Source organism: Miscanthus floridulus, chromosome 9, assembly GCF_019320115.1.
Source record: "Miscanthus floridulus cultivar M001 chromosome 9, ASM1932011v1, whole genome shotgun sequence".
NCBI classification, from domain to species: domain Eukaryota; kingdom Viridiplantae; phylum Streptophyta; class Magnoliopsida; order Poales; family Poaceae; genus Miscanthus; species Miscanthus floridulus.
The window spans coordinates 114,508,273-114,525,030 of record NC_089588.1 but is presented as its reverse complement, the minus strand read 5'-3'; the positions used below and the strand labels follow the sequence as shown (position 1 = coordinate 114,525,030).

The 16,758-nt window shown below is 46.6% G+C and overlaps 1 protein-coding gene and 2 pseudogenes across 1 annotated transcript; 2 read left to right on the top strand and 1 right to left on the bottom strand.

The window, feature by feature from the left end:
- The first annotated feature begins 411 nt into the window (after positions 1 to 411).
- Positions 412 to 2,829, top strand: LOC136482710 (uncharacterized; annotated as a pseudogene).
- A 4,805-nt stretch (positions 2,830 to 7,634) lies between these two features.
- Positions 7,635 to 9,163, top strand: LOC136480627 (uncharacterized; annotated as a pseudogene).
- Positions 9,164 to 9,568: 405 nt separating this feature from the next.
- LOC136480625 (uncharacterized) lies at positions 9,569 to 15,323 on the bottom strand. The gene is made up of 12 exons (XM_066478115.1): positions 15,121 to 15,323; positions 14,619 to 14,686; positions 12,835 to 12,916; positions 12,649 to 12,732; positions 12,228 to 12,242; positions 11,852 to 11,867; positions 11,654 to 11,699; positions 11,149 to 11,207; positions 10,958 to 11,025; positions 10,656 to 10,760; positions 10,517 to 10,581; positions 9,569 to 10,006 (listed from the first exon to the last, which is right to left on the bottom strand). Exons 1-12 carry the CDS (start codon positions 15,174 to 15,176, stop codon positions 9,927 to 9,929), a joined length of 744 nt encoding a protein of 247 aa, XP_066334212.1. The 5' UTR covers positions 15,177 to 15,323; the 3' UTR covers positions 9,569 to 9,926.
- Between the last annotated feature and the right edge of the window lie 1,435 nt (positions 15,324 to 16,758).

Genomic DNA, 16,758 nt, shown 5'->3' with positions numbered 1-16,758 from the left:
CCTGGATCCAAACACCCCCTCAGTGTAACTAGGAATTCGGGTGTGGGAAGGAATATTTCGCCTGATTTTTCTAGGTGGAATTGGTATGACTAAAAACACATGTGTGGTGAAGGAATATTTCATCTGATTTTTCTAGGTGTCATGTAACTAAAAATCCAGATGTCATGTAGGAATATTTCACCCCATTCTTACCAACACTTTTAATTCGAGTGTGGAACTTCCTTCCACGAACTTGAATTTTATATTATTAAATGCTCGTAAAATTCGAGTGTAGGAAGGAAAATTTTCACCTAGCAAAACCAGTTTATTATTTAGGAGACAAGTCCTATTTAATTCGGAAGGAATAATTGCTTCGGTAAACTGATTTTTGCAAGGACCTTTGCCAGTCAACGGCAATGTGTCGATGTCTTCTACCGGTCGCCATGGCCGTAGCCCGTAGGCAGGAAACCTCTGAGCTCTGCGCCTCTGCCTGAAGAGGAAACAGCGGGCTTCTCTTGCCGTCCATGTCCTTTGGCGTGCAGTGCTCTCGATGCAGAGGCAATGAGGCTCATGGAGTCATGTTTCTAATTATTTTACGACTATACAGATAAGCCTCTGGGTTGCTGAGGAATACTAGTCAAGAAACAGAGTGGATCGTCGGAGATGAAGCTGAAGCATGCCTGGGACGTATGGGGGGAGTGGGAGATCCGCGTGCTGGTCCTCTCCAGCCTCGCCCTGCAGGTCTTCCTCCTCTTCGCCGGCGGCCTGCGCAAGCGCGTCGCCGAGTGGTGGCTGCGCATGCCGCTCTGGCTGGCATACCTGCTCGCCGACTACGTCGCCATCTACGCGCTAGGCAACCTATCCCAGAACCAGAAGCTCTGCGACGGGTCCCGGGACGCCGAGATGCACGTGCTCGTCTTCTGGGCCCCGTTCCTCATCCTCCACCTCGGCGGCCAGGACACCATCACCGCGTTCGCCGTCGAGGACAACGAGCTCTGGCTGCGCCACTTGCTCAGCCTCGTGTCGCAGGTCGTCCTCGCCGGGTACGTCTACTGGAAGTCGCGCCCGGGCGTCCGGCTCATGGTCCCGGCGATCGTCATGTTCGTGGCCGGCGTGACCAAGTACGGCGAGCGGACGCTGGCGCTCCGGGCGGCGAGCATGGGCAGCCTGCGCAGCTCCATGCTGACGCCGCCGGACCCGGGCCCCAACTACGCCAAGTTCGTGGAGGAGTGCCAGTCGAGGAGGGACGCCGGGCTGGTGGCCAAGATCGTCATCGTGCCGGAGAGGCCTCCCGACGACGACGCCCGCGTCGAGGTGAAGCGGGTGGCGTACAGCGACCTGGTGTACAGCGCGCACCGGCTCTTCCACACCTTCCGCCGCCTCTTCGTAGACCTCATCCTCAGCTTCCAGGACCGCATCGACAGCCTCGCCTTCTTCCGGAAGCTGGAGATGGAGCAGGCGTTCAAGGTCGTGGAGATCGAGCTGGTGCTCATGTACGAGTCCCTCCACTCCAAGGCCCCCGTGATCCACGGCTGGCTCGGCCGGGGCCTGCGCGTCTTCACCCTGGCCGCGCCCGTCGTGTCGCTCGTGCTCTTCGCGCGCGCCGCCGCCGAGATGCGAGGCTACGGCTACGCGAGCGTCGACGTCGACATCTCCTACGTGCTCCTGGGCGGCGCCGTCTTCCTGGAGACCTACGCCATCCTCCTGATGGTCATCTCCCCCTGGACGTACGCCGACCTGCGGGCCAGCGAGCGGCTCCGGCCGGCGGCGAAGGTGGTGTTCTGGCTCATCGAGTTCTTCCAGCCGGAGACGAGGCCGAGGTAGTCGGACCAGATGTCGCAGTACAACCTCCTCAGCTACTGCCTCAGGGACGAGCGCCGCTGGTACAAGGCGCTCATGGAGTGGCTGGAGTGGAGGTGGAACATCCGCGTGAAGACCATGTGGGACAGCTGGAGGTACACGAAGAAGATCGCCGTGTCGGAGCCGCTGAAGCGCCTCGTCTTCGAGCAGCTCAAGAGCAAGGCCAGCAGCACCATGGACCCCAAGAGCTACCGGAAGCTCGGCGAGCACCGCGGCCAGTGGGCGCTCCAGCGCAAGGGCCTGTACCAGCAGCTGGGCTGGAGCGTCGACTGCGAGTTCGACGAGAGCATCCTCCTCTGGCACATCGCCACCGACCTCTGCTTCTACGCGAGCCAAGACGGTATCGGCAGCGGCGGTGACGCTCTGCCGGCGCTGAGCAGGGAGATATCCAGCTACATGCTGTTCCTCCTGGTGATGCGCCCGTTCATGATGACGGCGAGCATCGGGCAGATCCGGTTCGGGGACACCTGCGCGGAGGCCAAGAGCTTCTTCCGGCGAGCCGACGAGGCCAGCGACGAGGCGGGGTGCGCGGCCAGGCTCCGGGCCGTGGACACGTCCATCGCCGAGCCGCGGGACGTGAAGGGGGACCGGAGCAAGTCGGTGCTGTTCCAGGCGTGCAAGCTCGCGAGGCAGCTGCTGGAGCTGGAGGGCGCCACGGAGGCCAAGCGCTGGCGGCTCGTCGCCAGCGTGTGGGTGGAGATGCTCTGCTACGCCGCGGGCAAGTGCGGCGGGAGCGCCCACGCCCGGCAGCTCAGCCAGGGCGGCGAGCTGCTCACCGTGGTGTGGCTGCTCATGGCGCACTTCGGCGTCGGCGACCAGTACAGGGTGGAGTCCGGCCACGCCAGGGCCAAGCTCGTCGTTGACACGTAATGTAAACCACGTACTGAAGCATACTGTGCCGCAAACCACCGGCAGCAACGCATGACCGTTTTTTGAAGCGTTCGGAGCTGGAGAGAACCGGATGCCGGCGGTTTGCATGCCTTCACTGATGCAGCGTTCAGACATGCAAGTTACGGAGTCCAGGGTTCTCATGTTTTGTAGTACAAGAAATCAGTTTGAAAACTGCAACTTGTTTTTTTCCAAACATTGAGGTTTACTATAAATATAATTCCAAGTTCTTTGTTTTCCGATCATTGAGGTACGTATAATACAGGATAAATATAACGAGAAAGCTAGATATTGCTCTAGTGTTTCTCTCTTGCGCCGCGCTCGATTTCGGCCCCGTTCGCTTCAAGGAATTTTGAAGGAATCTGGATGAATCTAGAGGAATTTGTGAGAGAAAAATACTAATTCAGATAAAAAACGGATCATCAAATTTAAGGGCACGCGAACGGGACCTTGGTGGACGTCGGATCTGATCTGATCTGTGCGCCTGCAGTCCCCTCGATTTCCATCGGTAGACAAGAGAACAGAGCCCCAAGACCACATCCATCCACCTCGGCCCTTGTGCCTAGGGTTTTATTGTGCTATGATATGATAGAGCCTATTTTGTAGGGTTTCTTTCGACTGTGACTCCATGCTACAATAAGTGGATGAGCCGGAGCATGTAAAGCATGTTTCTCTGATTTCACTGACTTCTAGTTTATTTTCGGAACAAAGTAAAAAAAATATAGTTCCTTACTATGATGTATAAGATATATTTCTTTGAAGCCAAAGCTGTTTGCGAGAAGAAACCAAATGAAATGAGGCTTAACTCACTGCTGGCCACAACTCCTACTGAGCCCTCTCCCAAGTCCCAACCTTTGTCATCTATGAAATAAAGGAGCAATGCACAAATATTGGCATTCAAAATATCGCTTGCATGGTACTCCGTCTATCCATTCTAAATTATAGTTTACTTTAATTTTACCCTAATCAAACTTTTCAACTTCGACAAGCTATATAGAAAAATACACCAATATCTTAAAAATCAAATTAGTCTCATTAAAATTCTACCTAACATATGTTTTCAATTTTGCTAAAGCATTTGTTTGAGCTTGCAGATATTAATATAGTTTTTAAAAGGTTGATCAAATTTGAATAAGTTCGAATTGAGAAGCCTAAGTAAACTATAATTTATAACAAATGGAGTATAGAAAATAGAAATAGAAATAGAAATAGACATCCAAACTCAAACGTCGGTCGATCTAAGAAATAGAAATAGACACCTAAACTCAAACCTTGGCCAATTTGAGAAGTAGTATTTACAATACCGGATCAAGAATTTTGTGAGATCAAGGCAATATAGTCCTGTAAAAAACCATACAAACCTAATTTAAATTTAATATTTTCAAGACAACATAATTTAATTTTTGAGGTAGGAGCGTTATTTTGGTTATTTGAATCAGCATGGCTAGCGCCCGGACGTCCGGACACCCGCGCAGCCCGCCCCAGTCCACCATCGTCCGGCTTAGCCCCACCCCACACGTGCACTCCGTCCTCGTATCTGCGCCCGCTAGTCATTCCACAAACCCGCTCCTCTCTCTCTCTCCCTCTCCGCGTGGGTGGCACCCCGACCGGAGCACCCGTCTGCAGCCCCCCCCCCCCCCCCCCCCCGCTCTACGCGAGGACCGTCCGCCTACCACCCGGCTCGCCCCTAACCGAACAACATAAAACACTTGCAACATAAATTTTTTAATGCAACATACGTCTAAAAACAGATGAAACACTTAGAACATACACTTGCAACATGTATATAGAACACATAAAACATCCAAAAAATAACACTTGCAACTTGCAACATGAAACACTTGCTGCAACATAAGACTGAAACAACTAAAACATTTTGGAACATATTGTTGCAACATATGTGTGAAACATATGCAACATCCAGATCAAAAACGATTGCAACATACATATGGGAACAGATGAAACATTTTGAACAAACGCTTGCAACATGCATCTGAAACAATTGCAACATATGCAACATGTGCAACATCCCCCGATATATTTTGCAACATCAAAATGGAACAATTGCTACATACATCTATAATGTCTGAAACAATTGAAACATACATAGCAACTAGGGGAGGGGAAGGCTAGGGACTATCGATTCCAGTCGTCGGGGTCGGAGCTGACAGCGAGCGGCGGCGCGCGAGCACCACCGCCACCAGCAGTGGCTTGGCTCGGTCGGACAGGAGCACTAGCACTAGCGAGCACGCGTGCGCACCACTGCCACCGGCATCGATCTTGGCTCGGCCGGGCGAGCAACGCACGTGACGGGTGGAGCGAGAACCACTAGCATCAGCGCGCGCGACGGGAGGGGGCAAGAAGCGCTCGTGATGGGGGCGAGCGAGCAGCGCCGGATGGAGCGCACGGCAGCAGCGAGGCAGAGTGACATCCGTGTTCGGGACGACACGGACGAGTGGCAGCCGCAAGGCGAGGTGGTGGAGAGGAGATAGCGGAAGGGATAAGAAGTTTTTTTTCTTTTTTCTTAGAACGGTTGGCGGCGAGGGCAAGTAGATGAGCGGTCATTGGCCTACGTTGCAGCCCACCATCAACACTGTTCGGGCCGACAGACGCTCTATACCTAGCATTACTGTATTTAAATATGGCCCACGACTTGACATCATTTAATAATATGCCTATTGAAATACTTATTCAGAAAATGAAAAAAACATCTCAGTGATGGAGTCAAAAGTAGACTTTTTCTTCTTATAAAAGGTATCTATGCTCGTTTTTTTCCTGTGAATTGAAGGGCCACGAACCAACCTCCTAGTTGCCAAACCAAGTGGACCGCTAGAATCCAAGATATGGAACGCTAGTTTGGGTGTTCCTCATTTGTTTTTAGTGTCTGGATAGGAGGTACGTCGAGCCTGTCATTGTTAACAGTACTTCCTTCGTCCAATTTTCGGTTTTTTAAGTCTAATCATTTAAACTTTGACTAAATTTATATAAAAAAATACTAATATTTATAATATAAAATAAATATGACTAGCAAATATATCGGTACCTTACAACGGAAGCTTATTGTATGATCACTTAGACCACCTATAGCTAGAAGATTTATTTCAACGATCGCATCATGTGTTTGTATTCACTTTGAAATCGGACTTTGTACTGTGTGCTACTCTAACTTGTATGGTGATAGACTATGAAAACACTCCGTAATTTAAATCATTTTTTTAGAATTACACAGTACAACTAGGCGTACAACTAGGCGTCCACAATACGCATGCACACTCATCTTTATAAACACACACATAAACTCTACCTCTATGAATATTTTTGAAGGACTGAGCTGACAGATCTCGAGATTTACAAAGTCACCACAGGCGCCTCTTGTCGACGGGGACGTCGCCTAACACCGAAAGCAAAGCGCCGTTAAATCCTAGAATAAATCCAGGAAAATGTGAGTACCCGTACAAAGTTGAGGACTTAAGCCCGAGTGGATAGGTTTCACCATAGGAACCCAACCAACTGATCTATGATCTGTTCGCGTAATCTAATTCATTTTGGAACGGGAGTCAGTACTATGTTTGAACATGTCACTCTAACTCGTATATTCATGAGATATTTGATCCGTCAGATCCCTATAGATGGCTGTGAGCAATGTCAGGCAAGAAATATCCTCCTTTAATATTACAAAGGTAAATGTATTTATGCGTTGCAGTGGAATCATTCAGCTTTTCTTTTAATTTGTACCTCAAACACGCCATCGATTATCAAATTGCACCAAAGTACTCGCTTCCTAAAAAAAACATTATTAAATATAATATATGCAATATCACATTTTCAAAGTTTTATTTATTCACTTTTTTGTCATGCCAACCATAAGAGTGTTTTAATTCTAATATATGCAATACCACATTTTCATAGTTCTATTTATTTATTTACTTTGTCTTGCCAACCATAAGTGTGGTTTTTATAATGTAAAAAGTCTGAAGGTGTTACGAACGTAAATACATTTAATTTAAAACTTCATCCAACATCACATGAGCTTGTAGTTGTATGGTGTGGTGGTAAGCACTTGATACTTGGTCCGTGAAGATCAGGTAAGCTATCCAAACGTCCCGTTATTATTAAGCTTGTGGTGTCTTTACTGTCGCGCTAGCTGCAAATACAAACCCAGGTCACATATTCAGCCTCAAGATATCCTTCCGAAAGATCCAACTTCTCTAGCCGCATGCGGCACCTTGACCGTGTAATATCTGTTCTAGATCAATATGGATGTCTTGTTTGTCGTAAAAAACTTGTGAAGATGTTTCATCAGGAGGGCATCATTCTATTCTATAACCTGGGGTTTAGGACGCCTAGTCCGCCTTTGTCCTTTGGCTTTAGCACCAAAGACATTGTTTCCGAGCTCTGTCAATGTTGTCAATGGGGAGCTTCAGGGTGCAGATGGTACATCTGACGATGGGTGTGATCACTGAGTTTATCATCTCCAATCTTCCCGAGCAAGAGAGCAGCGAGGAACAGGAGGTAAGCCTGCGCTCAATTCTGTCCATCATCGGTGTGAAGTCATCCATTCGAGGCTTGGTCGTTCCCATGGCCAAACCTAGATAGGTACTCCGTAAAGGGCATAGAGCCTATCTGACATGTACGTGCTAAAATCTGCATTTTATCTGCTGTGACATTGACTGGCAGCATGAATGATTTGTAATTTGTTGCAGTTGACTCTTAAACCTGTGGACTCACTCGACTCATCAGTGAAGGAGTTCAATAGGACTTTGAGGCAAGAAGAAGAAGAAGAAGAAGAAGAAGAAGAAGAAGCTGCCTAGCATCAGCTTGCATCACTAGGAGCGTGTTGTCTGCGTATTGTTGGGTGATGGGGAAGTTTCGAGTGTAGTAGGAAGGAAAATTTTCACCTAGCAGAACTAATTTATTATTTAGGAGACATATATCCTATTTAAATCAGAAGGAATGATTGCTTTGGTAAACTGATTTTAACAGGACCTGTGCCAGTCAACGGCAATGTGTCGATGTCTTTTACCGGTCGCCATGGCCGTAGCCCGTAGGCAGGAAACCTCTGAGCTCTGCGCCTCTGCCTGAAGAGGAAACAGCGTGCTTCTCTTGCCGTCCATGTCCTTTGGCGTGCAGCTGCAGTGCTCTGGATGCAGAGGCTCACATCACATAGAGTCATGGATCTAATTATTTTACGACTGTACAGAGAAGCCTCTGAGTTGCTGGAACAGAGTGGATCGTCGGAGATGAAGCTGAAGCATGCCTGGGACGTATGGGGGGAGTGGGAGATCCGCGTGCTGGTCCTCTCCAGCCTCGCCCTACAGGTCTTCCTCCTCTTCGCCGGCGGCCTGCGCAAGTGCGTCGCCGAGTGGTGGCTGCGCATGCCGCTCTGGCTCGCCTACCTCCTCGCCGACTACGTCGCCATCTACGCGCTGGGCAACCTGTCCCAGAACCAGAAGCTCTGCGACGGGTCCCGGGACGCCGAGATGCACGTGCTCGTCTTCTGGGCGCCGTTCCTCATCCTCCAGCAGCTCGGCGCCCAGGACACCATCACCGCGTTCGCCGTCGAGGACAACGAGCTCTGGCTGCGCCATTTGCTCAGCCTCGTCTCGCAGGTCGTCCTCGCCGGGTACGTCTACTGGAAGTCGCGCCCTGGCGTCCGGCTCATGGTCCCGGCGGTCGTCATGTTCGTGGCCGGCGTGACCAAGTACGGCGAGCGGACGCTGGCGCTCCGGGCGGCGAGCATGGGCAGCCTGCGCAGCTCCATGCTGACGCCGCCGGACCCGGGCACCATGGACCCCAAGAGCTACCGGAAGCTCGGCGAGCACCGCGGCCAGTGGGCGCTCCAGCGCAAGGGCCTGTACCAGCAGCTGGGGTGGAGCGTCGACTGCGAGTTCGACGAGAGCATCCTCCTCTGGCACATCGCCACCGACCTCTGTTTCTACGCCGACCCTGCGAACGCCAGCGGTGGTCCGGAACGCCACCAGGACGCTCTGCCGGCGTTGAGCAGGGAGATATCCAGCTACATGCTGTTCCTCCTGGTGATGCGCCCGTTCATGATGACGGCGAGCATCGGGCAGATCCGGTTCGGGGACACCTGTGCGGAGGCCAAGAGCTTCTTCCGGCGAGCCGACGAGGCCGGCGACGAGGCGGGGTGCGCGGACAGGCTCCGGGGACGTGAAGGGGGACCGGAGCAAGTCGGTGCTGTTCCAGGCGTGCAAGCTCGCGAGGCAGCTGCTGGAGCTGGAGGGCGCCACGGAGGCCAAGCGCTGGCGGCTCGTTGCCAGCGTGTGGGTGGAGATGCTCTGCTACGCCGCGGGCAAGTGTGGCGGGGGCGCCCACGCCTGGCAGCTCAGCCAGGGCGGCGAGCTGCTCACCGTTCGGCGACCAGTACAGGGTGGAGTCTGGCCACGCCAGGGCCAAGCTCGTCGTTGACACGTAATGTAAACCACGGACTGAAGCATACAAACGACCGCAGCAATAAACATGGCCTTTACGGCCCGGGGCATGACTTTGGGAGTTTAGCGACGGGGTCGGGGAAGCGACACGCGCAGGCCAGCTGGAGAGAATCGGAGGGCTGTTTGCGTGCCTTCACTGATGCAGCGAAAAGTCTCATCAGAGTACAGACATGCAATTCAGGGTTCTAATGTTTTGTAGTACAAGAAATCAGTAATTGAATACTGCAACTTGTTTTCCCACACAGCGAGGTTTAATATAAATATATAATTCCAAGGTCTTTGTTTTCTTGTTTTCACTTTTTTGTTTTTTTATTTGAAAAAATAGTTCTTTGTTTTCCAATCATTGAGGTATAATATAATATATAAATATAATTCCATGCTCTTCAATGTATTCTTTTATGCAAAACTAGGCAAATTTTAACACCCAGAGAAGCCGAGTAACCATAATTCTTACAGCAGAAAACTAGCTACAGAAAACATTTTGAGACTTTGACTAAGAGGCATCCCATTATTCTGAAAGTGAATGCGACGCGAAAACGAAAGAAAGCAGACACACATAATTACAGACAGCACACTTACATGACTTTGTAGTCAAAGCACATCGAGTGTCGGGTTTGCAACTGACTTGCTACTAACACTACGGTGTTGTTACAAGATCCGTCCATCTTTTTCTTCGATGGATTTCGATGGATGTCAAGGAACCTTCTTTCCTAGCCACCTTCACTTTAGTAACCACTAAGAATCAGATCACGGAAACATGCCTTCGAGGTACTCCTCGAAGCCTTCGTCATTATTCCCTGAACTCCTTGAAGAAGCTCCACTCCGGTCTGCAGAATTGTTTGCAAGGGTGAGTTTCTGGCTACCAGAATTTATTGCATCCTCAAATCCCAAAGGAAAAAAAAAAAACACAAGTATACATAGCATGGAATAATCGACAAAGCTCAATGACATCACAGGTTCTAGTGAGCCTAATGCCAGCCATATCTATGTTCTCTCCAGATATGTGGCACCTTGTTGCTGCCCCGATGGGCGCCAGGCACCACAACCACACCATCTTTTTATCATTTTAATTTTCTGACTTCTTTTTCCCTACCATATTCTATACAGTTCATTTTCAGTGCCAGAAGGGTTCACCCACTGCTCCAAAATTATCAGTCTACCAATCTACCATATAGCTGGTTAGGCCACAGGGATGTTATAAAAAGCATGTTCGCGGGTTTATCAGCCTGAGTTTTTTAATTTGGGGCCAAACAAGCCCTTAATTAAGCATAATATGCCTGCCCCAAAATGCATCATAGTTCATAACCACACAAAAAGGTTTCGGCAATCATGGATACCTTTTTTCTTTCTTCTATATTTCTCGTCCTCGTCCTCCGAGGTATCGTCATTTTGCTCATGTTTTCTGCAGTTTGAAAAGCGAAATTAAAGAATATAGGGTAAAAAAACATAATGGGGGCGGAGAAGAACTAGAAGTACCTCTTTCTCTTGTCGCTGTCTTTCAATTCAATTTCCTTTTCACCAGAGAGCTCATTTTCCTTCTCTTTCTCCTTTTGCCTCTTATAAGCAAGCTTTTCTGCACATCTTTCATAATGTACTACAATCAGGCTAAATAACCAATTGAATGCTTGCTTGAACAAAAAGAAGGAAGGAAAGACAGAGTAGGACTCAGTGGTCCATGGAAAAGCTTAATTAAAGAAATATCATAACAAGAAAGTACAGCAAAGATAGTTAAAAACTGTTCCAAACAAATCCTATCACGGAACAATGGGCTCACTAACCTTTTGCAAGCTACCAACTTCACCAGTGCTTGTTTCTGTTCCCCTGCTTCAACATAAGAAAAATTGACCTGAACATGAGATAAAGAAAAAAGAAAGGTAAGGGCTACAAATACAGCTAAAACAGTTCTTTGGGAAAAAAATGCATTGTACACATTTTAGTATCAACAAGAAGATATTAGCAAATGGCATACCTCATAACTACCTAGACCATATTTTTCATCACAATGCCTATTACCACAGATAAATTGTCCTGCATAAGAGCATATTCTGGTTATTACTGAAATATTATTTATATTGATCAACAAAAAGCAGATCCTGTTTGCAAGAATATATATTTCTGATCTCTCGGAGAACTTTCTACGTTCTTGTTACAGATAAGTATATAAGCATAATAATATAAGAAAACTACAACGATGGCTTTCAAAAACAAGAATTCAGTTCAGATCTATTTTGGAGTTTGAGGTTGTTCGATGCAAGAAACCCCCACCTGTACTTTGCTAAGTGTAACAAGCAACCCTTTAAGCTCGGTAACATTGATAGTTTGATATAGTTCCTTTAAATACCCTTTTAAGTTCTAGACTTCCATTTTAAAGGTCTGTTACTAGCAACAGAATACTCATACGATCCAAGTTCAGACATAGTTTTCCGGTAAACCATTTTACATGGAATTTAACTGACAGGATTACTGAATAATACCCTTGCCAGATATCACCTCCTTTTCTGTTCTCCATCTCAATCCAATCTGCAGCAGAAAATGCCCTTACAACATGCAATTCACATCCAAAACTACAGATCATTTCAGAAACAAAAAATGTAGTTTGACACTCATTCATCATCCTATCACGAGTATGAATGACTGTCATATGCTTACTACTTGTTTTCACTTCTGATAACCAGTGTTTGTGCATGCCTGCCATATCATAAACATTAAAAACGGGTGTGGCAAGCATGCTTATTGCGATATGCACATTGACACAAATCCAAAACCAAGGAGAACAGCTATTACTGCCCATTTATTAATTTATGAAATATGAAATCAAGTTGAAAGAGTATCACAATTGGCATGATATAATTCTTGCAATCTTGCCCGTACATCGAAAACACTCTCTAAAAGTACATAATGGTCCCTCTAAAAGTCATGCTACAAACATTATTTCTGTTCCATTGCATTCAAGAGTGAAGGAAAAACTAAGTGTTTACATCAAGAATAGTATGACACAGGGTTAAAGGAACACACCTTGCCTTTTTTTGTAATGCGTCATGTCAGCACTCAGCAATGCAATACCTGCCTCATGTTAAGGACCCTAAGCACAACAGAGTTAAACCTTACAAAAATTACAAGGAATAATACAACCCATAAAATATAACTCCCATGTAGACAAGCATCAATCAATCCTAGCTGACAGAATGCATAAGTTCATGAGGTGAAAGTACGAATTATGAAGTGCTTAACACAGAAGAATGTGGCAATGCAGAGGTCACCAACAGATACATGTCCTTCATATGATAACATTCACATGACTTATGCCTATTTATATCACCAAACTATTAAATATCTTCGTTTAACAACATTAGCTTCAGCATATATGAACATGTTACTTCACAAACTTATCTGAAAAATATGTCATGTACTGACATGTCCTTCCAGAAAAAAACAAAACAATATCAAATATACCAAAAAAAAAGGATACTCCTTAAAAAGCTTGTCATAGTAACGTTTGACCAGCCTCTTCTCCCAAGTTGAATCCATGTCATCTTCCTCGGAAAGAATGAACCTTTTACATGATAGAAGTAAAGTGAGGCACTTACAAGTTTCCCAAAACCACAGGGCACATGCATATGTTGTACCATGAACATTTAACAGACATCAGTCTGACCTGTATCCTTCTCTCAGTGTATCTTTATCAGTTTTGATGGGCAAACTACTATCCACATTTTTCTCATGGCCATAAAACTTAACTGTTTAAAGACAAAACACATATCAATGGCAATACACAGATACATCATACAGGAAAGGAAGGATAGATGTGATCTATACTAATATAATAATAGGGTTCTAAAAAACTGTAAGGTTGAGTGTCTGATCTCCAACTCTTTCTACACTACAACGAAGGGGTAATTCTTTCACACCACTATTCTTGAAGACTGGGATACATAAAATAAGAGTTTTTGAAACCTAAAATACATTCTCCTAGTTTTGAATTCATGCATCAGAGATTGCTCATACATATATGATATATCCATGTAGTACTCAAGTACTGCACTATTAGAAGTATGCCAACCAAACCAGTTGCTAAAGAAATCAATTAAAATCCAAGCAATCCCACTTAAGATTAGACTTGGCATGCTTTTCAAAGGTTCATACTTCTCCTAGATGTACATGTAGTCAGGTATCAGTATATCAGCAGACTGGGAATTGGGATAACAGGACATCATATTGATTCCTTTGTGAAGAAAATAATCCAGATTTGAATATGTTTTGTATTCAACTAGGGGGTGGTAAGTTACAGATAGAAGTATATGACCAATGTATGGATGAAGGTAGACCCCAATTCTTTCTACAATAGAGAGGACTGTTCATCATCCATCCTATTTCTTTTGGAAACCAAGAGTAAGCAAATAAAAAGCTTGTTACATGCCACTATCTCAGTTTCCTTCTCACAATGAAAGGTCCATTCTGTGATCTATCCATGGGATGGCATTGGGCAAAAAAGTAAGGTAAGGTTGCACCAGGTTCGAGACCAGGACACAAAACCAATGTAAACAAAAATACACATTAGAATGTTTTTTTGTATTAAACTAGCTGACAAATCATATTTAGAAATACATAATCCATGTATGGATGAAGGTAGCCCCCAAATATTTCTAAACTAGAGGGGACTGTTCATCATTCAGTTTATTTTGGAAACCAAGGCTAAGCAAATAATTAACTCATTATGTGCCACTGCCCCCAGTTTCCTTTTCACCATGAAAGAGCAAATTAATCATCTATCCAGACATTTGCCGTGGGACAATGTACCAATATATCAACCCCAAATTTAAAGCTACGCCTAAAGTAGGCACACCAGCACGTTGAATGATTGTGATCAGAAGCCGAAGCCTATAAAGGAATTCAATAAGATTTTTAGTGTGTTGGTTGCTCATCAGATCCTTACATAGTTCAGCATTTGAGGACTGAGGTAATTAGTAATATCAGAAGTGCAAGCAGCTTGTGGCATATACTCTAGAGCATCATGAGTATGTTGTATGTGCTGGTTCCTACAGTAACATAAGAATTGCAAGTTGCAAATGTTCCCTGTTTCTTTTTACATAGAGAACACCATCAGTTTACAAGGTATAATTTGGTTAACATAGCTTATTATTCCATTACCATGCTATATTCTATTCTGGAACCATTTATTTCAACAACAGATCAGTGGGGCTGTGGGTTTCGCCACAACATGTTAAACCCCCTACGTAAGACATGTTAATTAACTTGCAATTAATCAATCTTGTGTATATCTATGTAAAGCTTGGTCCCACAGGGTTTGGACCCTGGATCCGCCACTGCAACAGATAATACCTTAACCTATACAATTCCCAAATGAATCAACGAAAAATTGCTGGGAAAGACAAGGTTGGCATGCTTTTGCCAGAAAAGATTGCAGAAAAAAGATCGTACCATAGTCCTTCATGAACTTCTTATGGCGATCATAGGCGTTTAGCCCGCGGATGTGCGATTGGTACTGCCTGCATCGATCAAACCCCCATTCAGATTAATGAGACCACAATTCAGCACAAACACCGCAAGAGTACTGAAGTAAGAGCTTGTGATTCGTCTCGTTCGATTACTGCACTAATAACAACATACACTAACTAGTAACTACTGCAAAGCAATTAGGAACAAATAAGTAAACTATTAGGGTTCGTGGACCCAGTAATAATTTTACATTTCCCAATGGTGAAGGCCCAAAGAATACTGAACATAATGTATAATATTGCTCTTCAACAGCTATAACAGCAAGAAACTTATAAAAGGCTAGGGTTTCTATGTCCAGTTTGAGCCGCAGGAATCTATCTAAGAAACGAAGGGCACCAAAACAACGCCCACATCGAATCGAAGAAGGTAAAGAGAGGCACGGGAACGACATGGGGATTGGCAGATTGCCGCACGAGAGGCTTACATCTTCCTCTCCTCCCTATCGAAGATGGCAGACTTGAGCCGCCCCAGCGACGCCATCGCACTCGCCCGCCCGCCCGCCCGCGCCGCGTCAGCCTCGCCTCACCCCCTAGGCCGCCGCACCGCTAGGATCCGCGCCGGGGTTTGGGCTTGGGGGCGGCTGGGAAGGGGAAGCGAGCTCCTGGTGCGGCGGCGTCGCTCCGGAGTCGTGGCGTACCTTCCGGGCCCAGGCCTCACTGCCTCAGGCCTGAGCGTAGTATGAGTGGTTGCGGAGGAAGGAGGGCGGGGCGAGGTGGGCCGTGGGCCGTGGGCTGGAGCGCTCGTGTTACCATCCTGCCGCGTGCGATGTGGCCCATCTTGGCCCACTCGAGGCTGGAACCCGGCTGCAGCTGCTACATTGCCTGGTTGAGATTTGAGAGAGTTTGCAGCTGCCTCTGCTGTAGCTGCAACGAACGTTTGGAGAGCGTTTGGTATCGCGTGGTTTTGCCATATGTATGCTTTCAATGACAATGAATTTTGCCATACGTTTTCAAGTCCTCTTGCAAAAAAAAAAAAACTTAATTAGATTCAACGACAGTTTCGACAGACATGGTTAGCATTTTGGCTAACCAAAACTTAACTTGACTATGTACGGTAAGTTGAAGATGCAGCCAAACGTTGTCCCTACCTTTCTGCGCGGTGGACGGAGGAAGTTGGGACCCATAGCGCTCTCATTGCACGAAAGCAATGCAGACGCCACGCTTGGCAGGCATCAAGGAACGTGATGTGCGTTTTGTTTGGGACTACAACTTGGCTGAACTGTGGTGCTAGCATGACATGGAAATGTACCTAAGACTAAGACACATGCGTGGTACATGACAACAAGTGTGCATTGTTTAATGCGTCTCCGTTGATATGGGGCTGTTCTTATAATTTGATCTCAACGCTATGCTCCATTAGCAGTGATTATGAGTTACATGTACACTTTTTTTTTTACTTTTCGGGGTTTTACCATCAAATTGATAGAGCTGGAGTCCATGCTTGTGCTTGGGGGAAAAGAAATACTCCTATGCCTAAAGTGGTCGGTAACTGAAAGCATCTAGGCCCCTAGTTTGGTTTCGGTGATTAATGACGACACAAGATTACTATGACTAATGTGTGTGTTTGCAGATGCAACTTGAGTTAGGTCATGGTAATGGTGATTGATTGGGCAATTATGGTTTTCATGCCCTTGTCGATGGAAACCGTTTCAGTTTTCAAAGGATGGACGATAAGGTTAAGGATGGGCTAGTTCTAAGTGTCGTTTAACGTTGGAGAGACACTTAGAGTAGTTTAGGATTTTGTTTTTTCTTTGGCCGCACTATTAAGGGGGAAATGAACTAGTAGCTTGACTTAGGTGAGTCTAATGGTTTAGGTGTGGTCCACACTTGTCAAACTTAGCACTAGGTAGCTCAAGGACAGCCCATAGATCAGTTGAAGTCGATGTCGATCACAAAGTTGGTAGAATTTGAGGTGAATGGAGACTTGGATGATGATCGAACGCCGGATCGGACGCATAGGTGTCGTGTCCGGTCAGCGTTAGCTCACGCAGCTAGGGCTTGCTCATCGACCAGATGCTGGCTCCCAGTCAGGATTGGACGTGCATGTGTGCACAACTGTAGAG